This window comes from Charadrius vociferus, unplaced genomic scaffold, assembly GCF_000708025.1.
Source record: "Charadrius vociferus isolate BGI_N301 unplaced genomic scaffold, ASM70802v2 scaffold787, whole genome shotgun sequence".
NCBI lineage: Eukaryota > Metazoa > Chordata > Aves > Charadriiformes > Charadriidae > Charadrius > Charadrius vociferus.
In genome coordinates, this window is record NW_009649307.1 from 146402 (window position 1) to 167141 (window position 20740).

The 20740-nt window shown below is 52.6% G+C and overlaps 1 protein-coding gene across 1 annotated transcript in view; it reads left to right on the forward strand.

The window, feature by feature from the left end:
- Positions 1 to 18596, forward strand: part of PEMT (phosphatidylethanolamine N-methyltransferase) — a 38528-nt gene extending 19932 nt beyond the window's left edge. Inside the window, exons 2-6 of the mRNA XM_009889195.1 lie at positions 724 to 839; positions 9004 to 9149; positions 13495 to 13606; positions 17693 to 17767; positions 18542 to 18596. Coding sequence (XP_009887497.1) covers positions 724 to 839; positions 9004 to 9149; positions 13495 to 13606; positions 17693 to 17767; positions 18542 to 18596 — 504 coding nt within the window. The remainder of the gene's footprint in view (positions 1 to 723; positions 840 to 9003; positions 9150 to 13494; positions 13607 to 17692; positions 17768 to 18541) is intronic.
- The last annotated feature ends 2144 nt before the right edge of the window (positions 18597 to 20740 follow it).

Consider the following 20740-nt stretch of genomic DNA (forward strand, 5'->3'; position numbering starts at 1 on the left):
CTTGTGTACATGTGAGTCCTGGGGATGTGCTCTATGGGTTGCATTGAGACAGCCGCAGAGGGATGGGTGAGGAGTGCAGGTGAGCCCTTAATGGCTACAATTGCCGAGTGCTAACGAAGGGCAGCTGGTTCCGCCTGGATAAAAAGCTGGCAGGTCTTGTTTGGGGGGTGTTGGGGAATGTGCTTGCTAACTCTTCTGGAGTGAGCAGGATGGCCTTGTTCCTGCCAGGTATGATCCCTAAGGCTGGGTGTAGGAGATGATGGAGCCCAGAAAATAAGAGATGAGTGTCTGGGTGGCTTGTCCCCTATCCAGGGATCTGTTCCCCTTCTGGGAGAGTACTACTAGACTCTGTAGCAGGGGCTTGCCAGCTTTGGTGGCCTAGGGACAGCCTTAGCCATGTATTCTCCAAAACTGATGTGTAGGGTGCTTTTTTTTTTTCTTTTTTTTTTTTTTTTTCCCCTTATACCCCTGTACCTCAGTGATGCTGGCTGGCCTGGTACGCAAGGGCATGTGTAATGCAGGGGATGGTATGGGTAGGAGAAAGAGCTTTCATCCCTAAGCTTGGTTTAAGCCGTGTCCCATCAGTCGCCTCTGCTTGCTTCTTGCACAAAGCCATGCAGACAGTGTGTCCCCCGGCACGGGGTTGAGGCGGTGGGATTCACGCTCCAGGGAATGTGCGCTGGCACCTCCAACCACCCGCTTTGTTTTCTGTTGTCTCTTCAGGTAGCCAGATGGGAGCACAAAACGCGAGCGCTCAGCCGAGTCTTCGGCTCTCCGCATGCTGCCTGCTACTGCCTGGGTGCTGTTATCCTGATGCTTAACTGTGTGCGGAGCCATTGGTAAGGAGCTAACCCTACTGCTACATATCGATGCAAAGAAATGCCCTTGTAGGGTGGGGGGGATGAGGAATATTTGCTCTGCAGTGCTGGATTCAGCCCCAGCGTATTGCTTTTACGTGGTTGGATACCTTCAGCCAGCAGCAGATTTATTCCAGGATTTGTAATAAAGACAGGGGATGCGGCAGCGTGGCCAAAATCATCAGCGTCACAGCCGCTGAGCATTGCAGGTTTCCTTGCTCCGCTTTCTGGGGGCGGTTTCCCCTGCCCTGCGAGCAGCCCAGGTGACAGGAGGACTGTTTGCACAGGAGGGATCATATGTAACAGCAGAATTTTTCTAATTTTCTCATAAAAATCATAAACAAAATTAAACCTGTTTTTAAGAAGCCGCAGTTTCCTGTGTAGAAGAGCAGGATTATCTGTGCACTTAGCAAGCAGTCTCTGTAAACTCTTATCTGCGATCTCTTTAAATACCACCTGTGCTAGCTAATAGTATTGTATGACTGATGCACCGTACACCATGGGAATATGTCCTTTGACGTTCTGAGTGCAGCAGAGAGGTTTACTGCAGAAGATTTCCTCAATGCCAGCAATTTATCTGCGATCTGGTAGGCTTTATCTTCAACGCTGTTAGGAGAGACAGACTCTCTTACTAAATTCCCAGATTCAATTATGTCAGGGTCAGAGCTAATAGGTTGTTTAGTACTTTGGATAATTTCCCAGACACAGAGATCTCAGGTTGGAATTTGTACATGTATTTAAGAGCTTTGCCTTCCTGGAAGTGACACCAAGACCTGCCCTTGCCCTTCTGCGTTTGTCCCAGCAACTTCTTATTGCAAAAACTGTAAGAAAGCTTGCAATGAATGGGGCTGTAATTGAGTGCAGGCAATGCGGAGGGCACGTGTGTGTTCTGCTGATGTCTTGGTGACACAGCGGGCTTGGATTTCGCTGGGGAATGTCTCAGCAGTCTCTTGCACAAATGACATAGTCACTTCTTGTCTGGGAAGCAATGCGAAGCCTTGTGCCTGGCTTTAATTGAAAACACAGCTGATGGAGGGACAGTTTCCATTCCCAGTGGTCCTGCTGGCTCCTGGGTCAGTGAGGCTTGCTGGATCACAGCAAGGCACTGCTGGGAGAGCCAGAGAGACCTCATCTGTCCCAGCACTACATCATGCTTTCCCCCTGCAGACCCCTCAGTGCCCTGCCAGGGCCGGCACCGCTGGCTGTGCTGGCTCTGTTCTGTGTCATGAGTTTGTTAGTGCTGTGGAGCTCATTGGGGCTGGCTCTGCCTGCGCGGTGCATGAGACGGGCCCTGAAGGAAACAGCAAGGTCAACCTAGGGGGCTGGAAAAGCCTCACTTGGACCTTGGTTTTGGAGGAGATGCTCTAGAAGAGGGGGCAGCTCACCCCCAGCACAACACGGGTGAGATACCAGCCCACTGTGCTTGCCAGCCCACCCTGATGGGCCAAGGCCATTTCAGATGATTGCAGTGGGAAGTTTATTTTGTCCAGGTGTTTCAACACGGTTGGGTTATTCCCTTGCCTTTCCCTTGGCACTGAATTTGGCCCGAGTGACGGTTTAGCAGGCTTTGAAGGCTGTTCAAGCAAGGCAAGCCCTTAACTGTGGGAGTGGTGGGATGGTTTCAGGGTGGTCGTCAGAGCAGCAACTGCTGGAGTTGCCCTGAAATACACCTGGAAGACTCACTGTCTCCATTCCCAGCTCAGCGAGTCCTCCAGAACTGCCCAAGGCTTATTGCTCAAGCCTGGAGAGGTTATGATGTTTGGGAAGGATTCATCCTCCCCTTTGCATGAATATATCAGCTAGGTCTGAACCGGGATTCGGCTGTCCAGAGGGATTCGTGGATTATACAACACGGGCACTGTCATTTCAGTGGCCACTGATGCCGAGAGGGATGCATCTCACCCGATCTCGCTATTTTGCCATATTTTTTTCTGAGTCGATTGCACTCAAGCGCACTGATGAAAGCGGGTTTTCCATTCCTCAGCCCCACGGAGGCAATCCAGCTGGCAAAGCACAAGCTGTACCTCACGCTTCAGCTGCTCGCAGTGGTCGGGGTGGCTTGTGCAGGGCATGCTGGCTGCTGATAGCGAGTGAAAAGGCAGCTTCAGGCAAGTTCCTCCACCCCCAGTGCTGTAATCCAGCCTTTCAAACTCCTCTCTGCGTGCTTTGGAGACTTTTTATGTGGGTGGGGGCTGCCAGGCAGCGATTGAGGAGCCCACGGGATGTCTCTTTTGTTTTTAAAAACCTGCTTCCTTTTTTTGTAACTGAATTTTTTTTGAAAAGCTCCAAGGTGGGGGTGGAGGAGAGGAGGGCAGAGCAGACAAAAACTTTGCGAGTGGGTTGGCGTTGTGGCTGAAAGCACTGGGGAGATGGGCTGTGTGGCTGCTTTGCTGCCAGCCCCACAGAGGGGTCTCTGCTGTGGTCCTGTCCCCAATTCAGCGCCGTGATGCTCTCATGCAAGCTTTGCTCTGAAGGGATACCTTGGGAGGAAGAAGAGGAATGTCTTGTGTTCAATTAAGCGATTAGATGCTTCCCAGCTCTGAGCTTCATTATCAGTCTTGGCTTGCTTCTCAGAAGCAATCCAGAATGACCTGTGACCGGGGGGGGGGACACCTGTTTAGTCAACTGCACAAGGCAAGCATCCTTAATTGCTTTGGTACAATGATTATTTTCATTACAGCTGTATTATTTCAGCAAGAAGCGGGGAACTTCCATCACCGAGGCTCTTATCTGTGAAAACAATTCCTGAACTTTTGAACTATCTGCAGTGCCTGCACTACCCCAGCAGTTTACGACTGTTATCTGTGTGACATGGGACGTGATGATCTTCGTTGTCCTCCAAACTTACATCCAGTGTCGCTCTCTCATCGTTGATATCTTTCCCTGCATCAGCCCTGCAGTTAGCCACTGGTGCTGCCTCCGAGCCCTCCTGAGCTCCTTCTGGCACACTCTGGCAAATTCCCCGTCTCGGGGCAGGCGTTTGCAGGTGGCTTTGTACACAGGGACCTTGTGAACTTCCCACCTTAAGGGTCCCAGGCTGTTTGCCTGACAAGTGAAAGCAACACCCACGTGCACACCCTGAATGGGGGGCGTTGCAGATGTGAGGGTCTTGGGGTGCCCGGGGCTGTGATGCCGCCGGTGGGATTGTGCCCCGCAGAGGCTGAGCGAGCGCAGCGCTTTTGGCAGTGCTCGGTGGGTACCTCACTGCCGGCTGACGTGAAGTCCTCGATTGATGCCACTTGCTGGGCATTGCCTCCTGCATGGACGGGCTTCTCACTTGGTGCTGATGCTTCCAAGAAAATGAATCCACCCTGGGATGGGATTTTGCACAGGGAAAGGGTTGTTTGTCATTGCCTGGTAGTGCCTATTGGCTTTATGCTCAATGCTATTTAATTATGTGAGCTAGTACCATGGTGTAAACGGTATTGATCAGAGAACCATGTGGCCTTTTGTGCAGAAGTGACCAAGTTTGATGGGAATTGAGCGTGGCCTGAAGGAGCCGATGTCCCCTCCGAGCCGCGCTGCCGGCAATCTCTGATGGCTGTCTGGGAAAAGCCCCAGGTGGCCAACAGCACCTCGTGTTCCCACTAGCCCAGCTGCCGGGCATTTGGATGAGGAGACCGGGCAGCTGAGATGTGAGGTGGGGGGAGAAGCTGCCACAGCCCCAACTGACCTAAATAACATGCACACTGGTGTTGCTAGAAAAGCAAAGTCATTATTGGCAAAAGAAGCTGTGAAGATGATGACTGGGCTAACAATTGCCAGTGGTATCGGCAGAATGATTTTAACGTTGTTGGGGTTGTGGTTTGTTTTTTGTTGGTGTGTTGTGTTTGTGTGTTGTTTTTTTTTTTCCAAATGAACAAGATCTTTTGTTGCTGTGTATGCTGCTGGGCACCACCGGATGGTTTTACCCCCCTTGCCTCCTTTTGCCGAGAGGAACAAAACCTCAGGCATGGGGGACGGACCGACGTCCTGCATGGCGAGTTTGGCACCTTGTGGTGCCAGCTGCTGCCTCCGAAACCCTGACCGCCTGCACCACCGCTGCTTCCTTGCTGCCTGCTGGCCCCTGGCCCAATTCTGCTCCAATTGTGTTTGCCAGCCCTGGTTTCCAGGCTGATTTTTGGGATCAGGCAAAGGCAGCACTGCTGGGCTGCTCCCAGCAGCGACCCAGTTTGCTGGATGAGGTCTTTGCCCTCCTTTGCGGGAAAGGGATTGCAAAATATGCTCAGCGTGGGCCACCGAGAGAGGCTCGGAGACCTAAAAAGCTCAGCTTCTCTCTTCATACACTATTTCCAGGTTTGCTTCACGCTCCATGCGGCTTTTGGGGATGCATTTTGGGCTGCAGGTTTGGTAAGTTTTCTGGTGTTGTAATCTCCATTCTCCAGCTGAATAAATCAGCGCCTGTTTGAGCAAACCTGGCCCCGTGTCCCCTCTGTGTCCCAGCGAGAGGACCTGCAGTCGATTTCCCTCGCTCCCACTTTCTCCCTGCGAGCCCACCCATGTGGCATCTCCAGCCCCGTGCTTCATTTGGTACTGTTCTGAGTGTTTTTCCAGTTCGTGTGGTTTATTATGTGGTAAACTAAAAGAGGGTAGCTTCAGACTAGATATAAGGAAGAAATTTTTTACGATGAGGGTAGTGAAACACTGGCCCGGGTTGCCCGGAGAGGTGGTAGATGCTCCATTCTTGGAAACATTCAAGATCAGGTTGGACAGGGCTCTGAGCAACCTGCTCGAGTTGCAGATGTCCCTGCTCATGACAGGGGGGACGGACTAGATGGTCTTTAGAGGTCTCTTCCAACCCAAACCATTCTATGATTCCCACAAAGGAGTGGTACGTGCGCAGCAACAGCTGAGTGTCTGAGCTGGTGTGTCTCTGTTTTGGGATGGGTGGGCACAACAACACCGGTTGTCCTGGCTTGCTCATGCAGAACCCGGTGGCACACTGTGCCAGTTGCACAGCCTGACCGTAGCCACCACGGCTGCTCCCACCCTGCCAGGAATTGGCCAAATCTACCAGTTTAGCCAGAATGGAGCTGATGGATTTGGGTTTTTCCCCGCTGGGGTGGAGAATGGGTGTCTGTGTTATCATGCTTCATGCCAGCAAGTGTGGGGAGATGTCCGGGGAAGGCCATTTTCCCAATTTCCATTTGCCAAAGGTGGAGGCACCTCCCAGCTCCCCCCCCCATGGCAGATGTCCTTGTGATAGCAGTCAGGTATGTGATTAAAGTAAGTCGCAACCCACCCTCCCCTCCACTGTGCTGGTAGGAGGGATGCTCCTCACCATGGCAATCACTCCGCTCGGCACATAAAGCATTTCTAGGTACTGGGACAAAGCCTGGCTTTAATTGGTGTCCTCTTGGGTGCCGAGCTGGGCCGCTGCCTTGTTGTGCAGCCAGGAATAAATGCTGTAAGAAACGTGACTCAGAGGCACATGGTGAAAGGGACTGGTTTAATGACAAACCGGCTGCATGACTAGCTCCCCTAGCAAGGGAGATGGCCAACACCTTGTCCTCCCCCTGCCAGGGAGGGTGAAATGTGGTGCGGTGAGACTCCTCCACCACTGAGGAGCAGTCTTGGATGCCAGAATAATTGACAACTCCGTGCTGCTTGTCGTGGCCCAGCATCATAAATGCTTAAAAGGTTTATTTACCAATTCTGAAAACTCCTGTGCGCATCATGTTTAATGCAAATAGAGAGTGTGTTTAGGAAGATATAAAACATTACTAGAGGGAAAGGCAGTCCATTATCTCCGTGCAAACACCTCCCTCTCTAGCTGTAAGCCAAACAGCAGGGGACCAAGCAAGACATGCTGATGAGGGTAACTAATGCAGGCCCATCCGACCATGAAAAGGAAGGATGGGAATATCTGGAGCAGGGGAGAGAGCTTTGCCAGAATGAACCACGTCACGTGCTGGTTGCAAAACCTCAGAGGCCGATTCACCATCAACCAGTTCACGGTCTTGAAGCCATCTTTGTTCTTGTCCTGCTCTGAGGCCAAGTCAGGTCACTAGCATAGGATAGATGAGCCTCAAGGATGTAAGATAGCGTGAATCCAGTTCATCTGGAGCGAGAAGCAGTCTCCAAACGCTGTGCTCTAGCGGTACCTTGCTCTGCTCTCCCATCTCTTGGCTGGGGGCTGAGATCCAGGCGGGGGCCAGCTCGGTGCTGCTTTCCCAGACCCACCTCCCCAGCGATCAGCAGCAGCGTTTTTTAATTGCTGTTGAGATCCCTTCCCGGTGCTGGTGACCTGTGGAGAGGTCCTGGCCAGATGCGGAGTCAAACCGCCAGTGCTGTGAAAAGGCATTAGCATCTTCCTCTGCGGGAGCAAAGAGCTCCAGAGCATCCCTGGGGATGTCACATCGTGCTTTGAGAGCACGGCAAGGAGGATTGCTCAGGTGGATGGGCACATCCCCGCAGAGGGATTGCTTTCCTCCCAAACCCAGGCAGCGCTGGTTGCAGGGATGTAGATTTGGGCTTCTTCATAGGGGAGACTTGTGTCATTTAAAAATAAATAGCAGGGGAGTGATGCAAAAGGTTGTGCAGCTGCTGCTGCTGCTTCGCGTCACAGACGGGTTTGTGTGTTCCCATCAGCACTGATTTTAAGCTGAAGGAACGTGAGCCTGGTGAGAGCCCGGAGGTGTGCTGGGCGCTGGAGGAGGGTCAGCCCGGGGGATGTGTGCATGACATTGCCGGGGGCCACGCTGTCATTCCTCTGCCAGTGCTCGGCTCCCTGGAAAAGGGGAATTTCTCTGTCATTTCCAGTGGGGGGGAAGAGTGTAAATCACCAAGATGCTGCATTATTTCTCATTCCCGAGCACGTTGCATTTATTTTGTGGTTTGTTTCCTTGCTCAAGTCCGAAGTAAAGATGGCTTGCTCTGGGGTCCTAAAAACTTCCCGACAGTAAAATACCTAGTAGGAAAAAGCTCCAAGGAAAACAAAAAAATACCATCCAGGTCCCTAAACCGTGGGGTTTAAATATCATCCTGGACTTTGCTTGGTGCATGTAACTCACCATCTGGTCTTTGAGCCTTCGAAAGGTGCATTTCCAGCCACTTGTCCATCAGTGGGGCAGGCAGGATTGTCTCTCTCAGCTTTCATTTGGGCAACAGAGAAAATCCAGGGATTGGCAGGGTTTAGGGAAGCTGGATATCGGGGGAGGGGGGGAAATCTATCCCAACCCCTGCAAGTAACGTCATGGAAGCACTTTCCAGCCGAGGAGCAGGAGCAGCTTTCCTGGCCCAGCCCTGGCAAGGCAGCGGTGGCCGGAGGCGCAGGAGAGCTGTTATTCCACTTGAATTTCAGCCTCCAGGGTGCTCATTAAAAAAAGGCTCCAAGTTTCCTACCTCGTGTGTCAGCAACATGTGGAGAAACACTGTGTACAGCTCTGCGGGTCTGTTATCTCCTCTCGCTATTATTAATGGGCATTTTCTTAATCACAGTGTTGTCTCCTTTGTAGTCATACGTTTGTATCGGAGCAATGTAAGATGCCAAGCCCTGCTCCGGGTGAAGTGAAAGGAGAGGTCACAGTTAGTCTACTCACAAACGAGTATTTGGAAGGTCAGACTTGAAATGCCTGAACAAGCCTGGAGCCGAGAAGCTGTGTTCGCACTCTAGTATTTTCCTTTCCCTGTTCCAATCCTCCCCCTGACTGTCAGGCTTCAGCCGTGAATCACTCCTGGGCACGTGGCTAACACATGAACGCTGCAAAATATTTTGATGGAGAGGAACGGGGGTGGGAGCACGAGATAACCCAGCCGATTGTTCCCAACCCTTCAAGTCCTGTGCCGAGGCATCGCAGCCTCCAGCATTTGCAAGGGCGTCTTTCCCAGAGCTCCCGGTCATGATGAAACCTGGGGTTTGGCGAACGAGGCAAAGCTTTTGGTATTGCAGTTCAGTGGGGTTGGTATTTCCAGGAGCGAGCAAGCGTTGAAAGTAGAAATAGCTGCCCCAGGTCAAGCTGCTCACAAGACTTCAGCTCCTTGCTCCTCCTGTTGGGAGGCTGAGTAGATCCAGGTGGAAAAAGGGACCCAGTGACGAGTCCTCCTCAGCAGCATCCTCTCCCAAAGCTCTACATTTGCCAGGGAGAGGTGGGTGATGTTAGTAATGCGTCGCTGCTTTTAACAGCCCTTGTTATCTCTCCAACAGCTTCACAGAAGCCATGAAGAGCCAGCCGAAGCTGGAAGGCTTGGACTGCCACTGGGCCTATTACTCGGGCTTGGCCATCCTGGCTGTAGGGACCTTGTTTGTCATCTCCAGCTTCTTAGCACTGGGATTCACCGGGACATTCCTAGGTAAGCAATAAAAATTCAACAGCTTAACCAGAAGGTGCATTTAGTCCTTGCAGGGGTCTTTAGGTAGGGCAGAGTCCTGTAAGAATTTTCTCATCCTTGCCTTCAGGGCTGTTAGATTTGGTCTTGGCTTTATGATACCACAGCGTGATCAAACCACGCGGTTCCCTCACATGGAGAAGATGGTGCAGTGGTTTTAGACTGTGAGTCCCATCACCTTCAGTGTCAAGCCTGAAATTTTAGAAAGTGGCTAATCGTCTTGACAGTCCAAATGCCCTCCAGAAAAGGGACCCCGAGTGCAGACCCCGTGAGGGGGTTGACACCGGCACAGCGGGTGCGAGCTGTCGAGCAGCCTTGCGCTGAGCCCCCACCTGCTAAACACACGCGCCGAGGCAACATCTCGTTTGCTCTTCCCTCTGCAATAAACCTGACGTTCGTTGACAGACTCTTTTATCTGCTGCTTTATGGCAGAAGGCATTTTCCACTGCGCCTGCTTTCACATTTAGAGAGTAATTCTATTAGCGTTGTTGACTTTAAAAACATGCCAGTATGTGTGGAATTCATAAAAATAAAATAGAGACAGGAACAATAAATATCTAAGGAAAGGGGCAGCTCCCGCTGGCTGAAATAATCACAGCCCCGGCTTTGACACTGCATTTAGGCTGTGCTTTTGCAAGTGCTTTACAAACCAAATTCAATTAGCTCCTGCAGCGTCGCCAGGAAGAAGAGAAGGGAGGTAATAAGCCTTCCTGGTTTCAAGTGGAGTTGCAAAGAAATGTGTTGAGTTGGCCAAGATCCTGCTGCCAGAAATAGAGCTCAGCGCTCCTGAATGTGTGTCCTCACCCTTCATCTGTGCAGCCCCGCTCCTGGCCCTGTGTTACACCCCTGTCCCCCAGCTACCGGCCACCGGCATCCTCCAAAATCGCCCACAGACACCAGGAGCGATGCTGTGCCTGTGGAGACGCATCCAGAGAGGCCGGGCACAGAAGTACCCACCAGCAAGAGCTGCTTGAATGCTCCTGAAGTTCAGCCAGGTCTGGGGTTGTTTACGTAAAGCCTGATTCATCCGACCAGGAGGATCCACTGGACTTGAACCGCTGGGGAAAAGCAAACAAGTGAGTCAGGCTTAGCGTAAGTGGTGAGAGTGGCCCTGTCTCCCTCTGCTCTGCATGGCCGGTGGCTCCCGTATTCCCCGGGGCAGGGAAGAGGCCCGTATCCGGTGCTTCTGCTCCATCCTCTCTGCTGGTGGAGGCTTTACCTGCCACCAGTGCACCAGGTTGAGTCTTCATGGCTCCGAGCCTCACATGATGCAGCAGGGAGCAAGGCCAGCGCCCTCTGCTAACCCGGGCATGACGGGCACCGGGGCAGAGCTGAGTCAGGGTGGGGAAATGCCAAGACCATGAGCTGGTGCAGCCGGGCTGGCTCGGGACCTCTGTGCCACAGAGGCATGGAGCCCTGCAGAGCATCCATCCTTGGACCAACAGCGGCTTCTCAGCTCCATGCAAGCCCACACGAGTCCAAGTCAGCAAACTCTTAATGGAGAACGCTGTTCAGCGTGGTTTCTTACCCAGCTATGGGGAAGAGGAGGGGTCTGGAGGTCTCTGAGGATCTCATATGGGATGTTCTCTTGCTCAGGATTCACCTGGGACTGGTACTTCCAAAGTCTTCCTGTATACTTGGTTTCACTGATGTGCTGGCGCTGCAGGAGGAGCAGGGTCCCTCAGCACTGGTAGCGCTTCTGACTGCAGGTAGCAAAGGGCTGTGCTGCTTTGGCAAGAAGGGCTTTACAGCATCATCCAGCTGCTTCTCACAGTCTATACCTGAGCTTGAGAGGAGTTTTGAGAGAGCCTCTGGTACTCAAGCACTTCAAAAACTTACTGGAACAGCATTTGACCCTTCCTTTTTGGATTTTCCTACAGCAGTGAGGGCCGAACCAGGCAAGGTGCAGAGACCGCATCGGGGCTGCCCGTTAGATTCCTCTTTAACATCACATTTAAGCTTTGGAGCGGCTGCAAAGCACTTTATCTCTGAAGTGTGGGCTAAATGGTGCAGCGGGAGCCACGTGAGTCACCCTTCTGCAACAAGCCTTTCTGTGCCACCCCATCCCTTCCACATCTCCCCCAGCCTCTATTCGCGGCAGCTGGATGCAGCCCCTCACTCACGGCAGCCTTCTCCAGCAGAGCAATCCTCCTGGCGCCCCGTCACTGCACCGTGCCCTCGCAGGGATTCGGGCATCAGTTCAGCACGTCCGCCTCGCCATTTGCCCTATTTCCCAACGAACGTAGTAACAAGAGCTTGGCTTCCCGGAGGCCGAGGGCACCGAGAGGCGGCTCTGCCTGTCTGAGCCCATCTGTCTCGCACCCGAGCGCGGTTCCTTCCAGCGCTGACCAAGATTTCAAGTAAATCTGACTTGACTGAAGTCTGTCACTGGGCTATGGTGAAGCCAGCGGCTCCCCAGAGAGAAGCAGAGGTGGTGCTTCAGCCCAGGTCAGGTTCCGGGAACCGTAGGGGACCTTGCGGAGTGCATCAAATGGCTTTTTGCTGCCACCATCCTAAGTCCTGTGCAGAGAGATGGTTACACTGACCTCCAGCAAAAAACACCCCCTCAAAATTAGATGCCAAAGTCCCCCAGCCTGACAAGGAGCTGATTTCTGATTTGAGGGCTTATGGGAGGCACAGGAGGTGCCCAGGCTGGTGCTGTGCAAACCTTAGCCTCTGCCCGCCTAGAAAAATATTGCAGGTCCTCTCTAGTGGTCATGTTCATTTAACTCTGTGGGTTTAGAGGCAGGGTTTACATCGGAAAAGCTTGTGTCCCGGGGGAGCTGCCTGCTCCCCCCTGCTGCTGTGTGTTCTTGCTTGCAGGGAGCCTGCCTGGATGGTCCCACTGTCCCACTGGTGCTGGGCTCAGATAAGCCCCTGCCAGCCCCACCGACCCAGGGCTTTGTGCAAACCTCCGCGGTGCCAGCACCGTTCGGGGAGCGAGGTGTTCAGCCCAAAGGCGAGGGCGGGCAGGGTATAATGAAGCATTTTGACACATAAGAAAGCACAGAAATGGGCTGTGGCAGGGGGTGATGTGTTCTTTCTACCAGAACAATCTCAGAGATGCATTGCCAAGTAACTGTGAGAACATATAGTATGAATACCAGGCAATTATCTCACTTAGTGGCCTGTAGTTAAGGCCCAAAAGCATTGTCTAATTGGGCAGGCGCTGTTTATCCTTAGAAATAAATGTTTTTGCACCCTGTGAGGTCAAAGAAATTACGCTACAATTCAGGTAATAATAATAACCTTGAATAGTTTGTACTCCTGTAATGCCTTTTATCTGGATTTCCAAGCACTTTCTCACCATACATTAATCCTCACCACCCTCTGCGCTATAAGAAAGACTGATATTATGATCGGTGCACAATAGCACCGGGAGGGATGGAGGAGACTTGCCCAAGGTCAGGGAACGGGCTGGCAGCAGAGCTGGGAACGCGACCCAGGGCAGTGGCAGCTCCCTGGGCTTATGGACCGGCACTGCTCCTCGCTGATTGATGCTGCGTCTCGTACAGTTGACGTGGAACAAAATGCTTGCTGGGCTTCGTGATCTTGCAAGTAAGACCAGCAAGATGTTACAGCTCGGCATCCCCTCCTGAAACGGCGTTCACAAGCAGCACAACGTCTCCTTGCATGTCATTTCTTTTCCAGGCTCCTTTCAGGAGGGTGGAAGGATTACTCCGACGTAGATAGGAAGCTGGTTGGATGCTGACAGTTCTGAAAGCTTTCCTCATTACAGATGACAATCACCTATTATCATCATCGTACCGATAATTGAGTGTTTTGTAGGCAGAGGGGCTATTTTCTGAAATTCTGAGAAATCCTCTGAACTATGAGATAAGGGTGACACTGAATGAGGGCATTTGGTGGTGGTGGTCGTGATTATAACATCTTGAAACACCGTTACAGTGCGCTGGTCTTATTTCCCCATTAAATGGTTTTGATCCTATGCACTTGCTTCCTCGTCAAGTGGCATCACATGGGCAGTTTTCAAATGAGAAAGCCAGTGGGGACCTCGAGAGCTGCCTCCCGACGAGGGCCGTGGCTGCCATAGCCTCATTGCAATGCACAAACCTTTCTCATGGGCAAAGAGCCATTCCTGGAAAAGCTGATAGACACGGAGTAAACAGCCAACCTGTTTGTTGCTGTTTTCTCAGCCTGGAAATCAGCAGCGAAACTCCTCGTTTGCCTTTGCTCTGCCTCCCCAGCAGGGATGCTCCGTGGTATGGGGAGAGTATCAGTGTGCCAAAGTCCCCTGCGACTCTCCGCTTCGTGGAGCCTAACGAGAAACCCTCTGTTGGCTCTGCAGGTGATTACTTCGGCATCCTGATGGAAGCAAAAGTGACCAGCTTCCCCTTCAACGTCCTGGATAATCCAATGTACTGGGGCAGCACAGCCGTCTACCTGGGCTGGTCCCTCATGTGAGTACATGCGCCTTCCGACAGCACCGGGCGTAGGGCACGTGTGGGGTCTGTGCTCGGCAGGGCGTAAGGTGCCGGGCTGTATCAGGGGCCAAAGACACTCTTGGTGATGGCAGTCAGCAAAAAATATGGCAGGGAAAGCGCAACATGCCCTGGTTTCTCGCTTCCTGACTATTTTTGCGCGTGCAAAATCTTCTGCTGTCATAAAAGACTTGCAGCATTAATTGTAGAAAAATAAAGAAACGGCCAAGTGCTGGGGAGAGGAAGCATCAGCAAATGCTCTGCAGCTGAACGAGGTCCTTGGCAGGCTCTGCACGTGGAAAAATCAACAGTCAGGGCCGAATTCATGCTGGGTGTCACTCGGCAGGGGCAGGGCACTGATACTGGGGATCAGTGTGACCCTGTAATTACCTCTGAAAAAAGCAAAACAAGCCAACACACCCTTTCCCCCACTGCACGGTAATAACACTTCCGAAACACTCCTCATGTGATACAACACAGTTTAATAGGCTGCTTAGCAGGAAATGAATAGGCTGTAATTTAGCAGTAAATGAGCAATATACTGTATTCTGTGTAACAAGTTTTATGTGGTTTTCATTTAATATCACATTTTATTTATTTGCCCAGGAGAAAAAAAGCCCTGGCTGTGTTACATCGGGAGCCCGTAGAGCATTGCGGGCCGTTACCACTAGATATTTTGCACTGGTGTTCCCGAGTGTGATCACCTCTCTTCTACTTCAGTGGAAAAAAATGAATTGCTTTGCCACTTTCTGGTCACCTTTTCAGCCACGTGTGCAGCGCTTTCTGGCCCCTGGTAATAAGTAAAGCTGATGGTTTCTCTCCTGTCTCCACTGAGCCTTGCCGCTGCTCGTTCTGCGCTTGCAATTCTCTCCCCCGGTGCCGTCAGGGTTGGCTGCATGAGGCCGTTCGCCTTCCTGGCAGACCCGTGGCACTGGATTGGGTCCAAACCCCGGGATGTGGTGCACGAGAGCCGGAGCGAGCTCGCTGCTGGGGCCACAGCAGCGCCGGGCAGGAGAGCCGGCCACGGGGTTGGCGGCAGCATGGGTATTGCTGGGGTGAATGGGGCAGAACTGGGGCAGGATGAGCCCCCCCCATACCACACTGCGGCCAGAGGCGACCGGCACCACCACCCCAACAACAGCATAGAAGGAAGAATTTGACGGGGAGGAATTACAAGGAATTTTTTATTTGTTTAAGATTAACATCAAACTATTTCCTAGAACCTTTGCAGAACCAGCTGAACCCTCCTGAGCTGTTTCTGTCACAGAAATCCCTTCTTGGCCCCCGTGAGAGAACAACCTTGCGCCAGGTGCGCGTTGCGTGGTCTTCCACCGCAACCCTGGGCAAACACAGCTCAAAGCGCCTCAAGACAAGAGGGCGATCGCCTCCTTTTTCTCGTTAAACGGCTGCCTCCGTAAAAGGGCAGCGAGGCATGACAAATAATTGCTGTTAACAAATTGCTGTGCAAAGTGGCACCGGGACACCGCCCGCCTGCCCTGGGGAAGCTCTGCACAACCCTTCAGGTGGTGTTTTTGACTGTTTCTCTTCCCTGGGATCTCAGCTCAGATTGTTGAGGGGTTTTTTGGGGATCCTAGGTCTCGCTGAAGTCCCAGGGCTTTCAGAAGATGTTAGGTGCCTGCCCTCAGAGGCTGGAGCTCATGTCCTGGCTCTGTGGCAGTGGGAAGGATGCCGAAGGAATGTGTTTGCTGTCTGGTTTTGGACAGACCTAAAATGTAGAGCGTATTTGTCCTCCCTCGGTGATGTATCACACTCCATATCGCGGCATCGGAGCCCAAAAGATTGATTCATTTTCATCTGGAAGGGCACATACCACATAACGTAAGCGAGCCTGGCAGCGCACCAGCCAGCCTGCCTTCCGACTCCAGTCCAACCTTAACAGCATCGTGTGGGGCGAGAGCCGCTGTTCTCTCCCTTGCAGGATATTGCAGCTATCCCTGGCTCGGCTAATGGCAGCTCTGCAGCCAAAAAAAACCCCATGTCCACCGAATATGCTGGAGAAGGCACCTCCACTGATCACCGCGGAAATGGGAGCTCCAGGAGGAAAGGGTGAAGTGGTTGTCCCATGTCCAACACCTGGGACCAGCGAGGCCGGTGGATAGATGTGAGCCTTTGCAGACAACACACAGCCATGGGGAGCTGTCGCAAGGGTTGGGGGCGGACAGACTTCCTACCCAAAAAAAAAAGTCCTGCCAGGACCACAAAACCTTCCTGGCTGGCTCATCGTCGATGCTGCTACAACACGAGCCATTGCCCGATAAGTAGGTCGAGCTGGTAAGAGGAGAGAAACAACTCACCCGAATGCTTCTCGTCACCTGCTTCGAGCAGCCGCGTTTCTCCCGAAAGACAAATGGAGCATTAGCAGTTTGGGGACAGCTTTGTGTATCTCTGGTAGGGAAGTGTTTTAACTCATGGCAACGGGCTGTGTAAATCAGAGCTGGAGCTGCAGCCAAATGATGCAATTAGAGGTCTTGCTGTCAACAAACAATCATGCAAATTTGTTCTGATATAAATCAAGGAGGAGACATGACTAAGCATGTAATAGCAGGGGGTTAGGAGAGGAAGAAGTTGCCCGGTGCGTCCTAATGAGGGAAGAACTTAGTGCAACGTGGAAACAGTGAAAAGGTGAAGATTTGTGTGTGTCTCTCCAGGAACTGGTCTGGCCAGGCAGCACCTGACGGCGGGTCCAGTAGGAGGTGTAGGTAGTTCTGTCTCTCTGAAGGTGTGTTTTCCCGACAGGACTAGTGCCTTGCATCAGGCTTGTGGGATGTTTATCCTCACCAAGGACCAGCTAAGTACTTTTTTTTTTTTTTTGCTGACAGCCAATGCTTGTCACCCCTCGGAGCTGAGCTGTGACCAGCAATTAAAGGCAATCAGCAGTGTCCTAATTAAGGGCAACACTTGCAGCCACTAGCTGGAGGCATAGGATGCAGAAAGGGTTTTTTGGGGATGCTGGTGCTTGTGGTGAGCCAGACACAGCCACGCTCCTCACTGGGGAGATGGGGGCCAGGACCTCGTGGGTACTGGGTTTGCAAGTGGGGGATGGCCACTGGTGTGGCCACTGTCACCTGGGGGAATCTACACACCACAGGATGGTCTCAGCACCTGGTTTGGGGACTGTGACCCCCTGGCTGAAATACTGGTGCCTTAGCAAAGCCTCTGCTGCCTTCGCCAGCGTCTGCCTCAGACACTTTCAGGCCAAAAAAGTGTCAAAGAAGTGTCCCCAGGTGGGCGATGCAGGTTTGCAGCCTACGTTGACATCTGTCTTTAGAGCAGGAGGTGATGGGGATTTTTTGGTCCCGATTCTTTGGCCTTGGTGTTAAAAGGAACAGCCATCCCTATTGCGTCCGCAGCCCTCGAACACTTCTGCCCATAACCAGACGGTGCAGTGAGGCGAGTGGCATCAGTCCCCCGTGCTGTGCCTGGTGACCTCTTGCTGAAGAACCTCATTCAGCTGGGCCTCGGGGAGGTGAAAGGACATGTTCCTAAAACATCTTGAAGTGGGTTTAAATGTGAACCGAGTCCCCGTGCACCCAGCCCCAGCGCAGCACCCTTCACGGGGCAGGCATGACCCTTTCCATCCCTGTGATGGCTCAGCCGCCGTTTCCATCTATACGCTACCATACGCTGCTCCGTCTGCCAGGTGTCTCCTGCGCCCTGGGTGGCCCGTCTTTCTCTGCACATCAGGCATTTCCCTTATAGCGCGCTGGCTGGGAGCCACAGCCGTACGTAAGCAGCTGCTCAGCTATTAAACAGCCTTATAATCTCAGGACTTAGCATCAAAGCAGAAGCTCTCTTAGCAGAGACGTGCAGGGATCAGACTTAAAAGAAGTCGCCAAAGTAGGCTGGGGAAGAGTCTTTGCCAAGTAACATCTGTCTAAGACAGTTAACATTAAGTACAAAAAAAAAAAAAAGCACCTTTTGTTCGCTTCCGTTTAATGAGCAAGGGAGTGCTCTCATGGAGCCCAGCGTCTCATTTCGCTTTCTAAACTAGGTCTTGCATAAGCCCATGTACTTACCTGATCTTTTCCTTCTCTTTCAAAACAGGCATGCAAGCCCAGCTGGCCTTCTGCTGACAGCTGTAGTGGCAATTTCCTACACAATCGCAATGCTGTATGAGGGGTGAGTAGCTTTGCAAAATTGGAGGGCTTCTAATTATTTCTACCAGCTTTAGCTCCCGAGGTTTCGGGGAACTGCAGAAGGAGAGATGGTTTTTTCCAATTAATTCAGCGGGGAAGAAGGAAAACAGAGGATTGTTTTTCAATTGTTTTGATATGGGCAGATTCCGCTCTGAAACTATTTGCTGAGTTCTAGGAACATTTATGCGTTTGTTTATTTTTATCAAAACGATACCTTTTTTTCTTTTGGGTCCCCGATTCTGTCTGTACAAGAACAATAAGGAAAGCAGTGAGAGCACTCATTGTGTCATCTGAAGAGACCCTGCAACAAGAGCTTACGTTTTGTAGTTCTTTGGATGGGCTTCTCCAATATTTCGTACCACAATAGCCTGGCAGCCTGGGACGGAGCAGCCCAGAGTTATTCCCAGAAGCAGTGGCTGTACTTCGGCAGTGAAAGACCTTTTGTCTTTGCAAGGGGAGGACGAGATACAAAGAGAGCTGAGACCCGTCTGCATGCCGGGGGGGGTGTGTCCGAGCCTGTGCTGAGCTTCATCCTGCTCAGCGCGGGGATGGACTTGGGTGGGAGCTGCTTGGAGCTGCTCCGAGACCCAGAGAGACCGAGCTGAGGATTGCCATGGCACAGGAACAGTCAGGTTGTGCCAACTTGTAAAGGGCAGAGTTTCTGGGCCCAAAGGAGAGCGCACAGTAGTCTTGATTTTAATTCTTTCCTCCTTCTTTTGCCCCTCTCTTTTGTCTCTCCCCAAATTCCCAACCACAGGCCTTTCACAGAGGAAATATATCGGCAGAAACAGAAAGGAGCGAAGAAGAAGTAGCAACAGGTATGTTTGCTGATCAGTGTTTCAGCGAGAGCGGCTGCTTTGCTGGGCTCCCCCGCCTATGAGCGCCTTGGATGGGGATGGGACCACCGCGTGCCCTCCCAGCGTGCCCCTGCCCTCCCCGGCTCCTCCACAGCCCTTCCTGCGCTTCTCAAGGAATTTGAGCATCAAACCTTCGCAAAAATCCAGGCGGGAAGGCTTTACACAGCGGTGGTTGCGTCCGCCTCTTGGCACCCGACCAGCAACCCCCAAATTGTTTTGATTATATACTTGAGAGTCGGTGCGAGGGAAAATTGCTGGGGAGCTTCAAGGCTCCAGGCTTAGTCTAAATCAGGTAGAAAAAAGCAGCTATTGGCCGTGGCAGGTGCTCCAGTGAGCGGCAGGGATGGTGCAAGAGGGCATGTGTGCCCGTCCACCCCGCAGGGAAATGGGGCATCCCTGCTCCGGGCTGCTCCGTGCGCGAGCCGGGCGCATTCTGCACATGGGTTTGCATCAGCTCACCCCAGAAACTCAGCCTGGGCTTGATTTTGGGGGCCAAAGGTTTCTACAAAAACTATGTAGATCCTGCCCCAGGTTGCTTTCCCTGGGGTTAAATTCCCTCCTGGAAACCCCCGGTACATCTGCCTGCTGGCAGTCAGAGAGGGTGGACAAGCATATGTCCCTGCTGAGTTTTTGGCAGCCCAGTAGCCTCTGCCCCAGCAAAGATGCTACAGCACCAGTGAGGTCCCTCACACCTTTTTATCTCTTTGCCTTTTGCAAAGCAGCGGCTCGGATACCTCGGCACAGCGTGCCTCTCCGGCCCCCACGCTGTCCGATTTGCCCATTTTCCTACTGAGATGTATCCTACTAATTAACCCAGCAACCCTTAATGAGCCAACTGAGCACCCCGCAGTATTGGAAGCCATCAGAGGAACAGCCCAAGCACGGCAGCACCTCCTCGGTGCAGACCACAGGAGATGAAAGTCCCTGTCCCCAGGTCTCTGTCCCCATTGCGGGGTCACTGCAGCTCCTGCCGCAAAGGCGATGCTCTCCCAGGAGCCACACGGTGCGGGACCTCCCGACCTCTTCTCCCACACCAATTCTTTGAGATCTGCAGGGGAAAAAGCAACCCAGCTCCAGCCTTGGACTGGAAGGCAAGCAGAGTAGCGATGGAGACATTGAGAGCCTTTCGTAAGTGAGCTCTGAGTGTGGGGAAGCACCGGCTCCAGCTGAACCTGAAGAACATCTGACGATGCTGCCGAAGAGCCAAGGGAAGCAAACAAAAGCTTGGGCAAAGCAACAGAGAGGGCCCAGGAGCCCCTGAGGTGTTCAAACACGGCTGGGGAAGGAAGAGGGGAAGCTGCTGCAAACTCAACAACAAGAAAACCTGCTTCAAACCCAACAACAAACCCCTTCTTCTCTGGGAGAGGGAAACCTCCCCATCCAGAGCTGTCGTGTCCCACCCTGTAGCATCTCCGCACTATTTGCAAAGGCTGCGAGAAAGGTGACTGAAAAGCACGTAGATGTGAATGTACAACCGAAACCACTGCCCGAGGTGGATGGAAGCCATCCCATGGGGAACCCCCAGCATGGAGAAGACCAAGGGGAAGAGTCAATCCCCATCCGCACCCTGCAGATATCCCATCCCTGGCTGTGTCGCTGCCCCGACCTCCCTCCACACCCACCCAGCCCCTCTTTTTCCCCGGGGGCCACATGAGGGTCCTGCTTGCCTTCCCCACCACCCAGTGCCTTCCAGCTATTTTTCACTGCCTTGCAGGGGCGGTGGGTGGGTGGGAAGGAGGGAAAAGGCTGCTTCATTCTGCAGCAGCCGGGTACGGATCTGCCCCTTCCCCCCTGCCACCAGCCTTGGCGAGTCCCAAAGAGCCCCGTACTGGATCCTGCCCTGAACGGGAAGATCCCAGGCGTGATGCTCCAGACCCAGGCTCAGTGTTTACAGATTCCCAGAACAGTTTGAGAAATAAGCTGTAAATGACCAAAAAAAAAAAGAAAAAAAGCAATGTAAAGCCCCTGGCAGCGGCGCTGGAGAAGGCTCCCGCGCAGGCACCAGGATGCGGTGCCACGTCTCAGCATCATGTTGTCCCCTCCGCAGAGGGTCCTCCCTTTTCTCAGTGTCACCTCCGCGAAACAGTCCGATTTCCCTT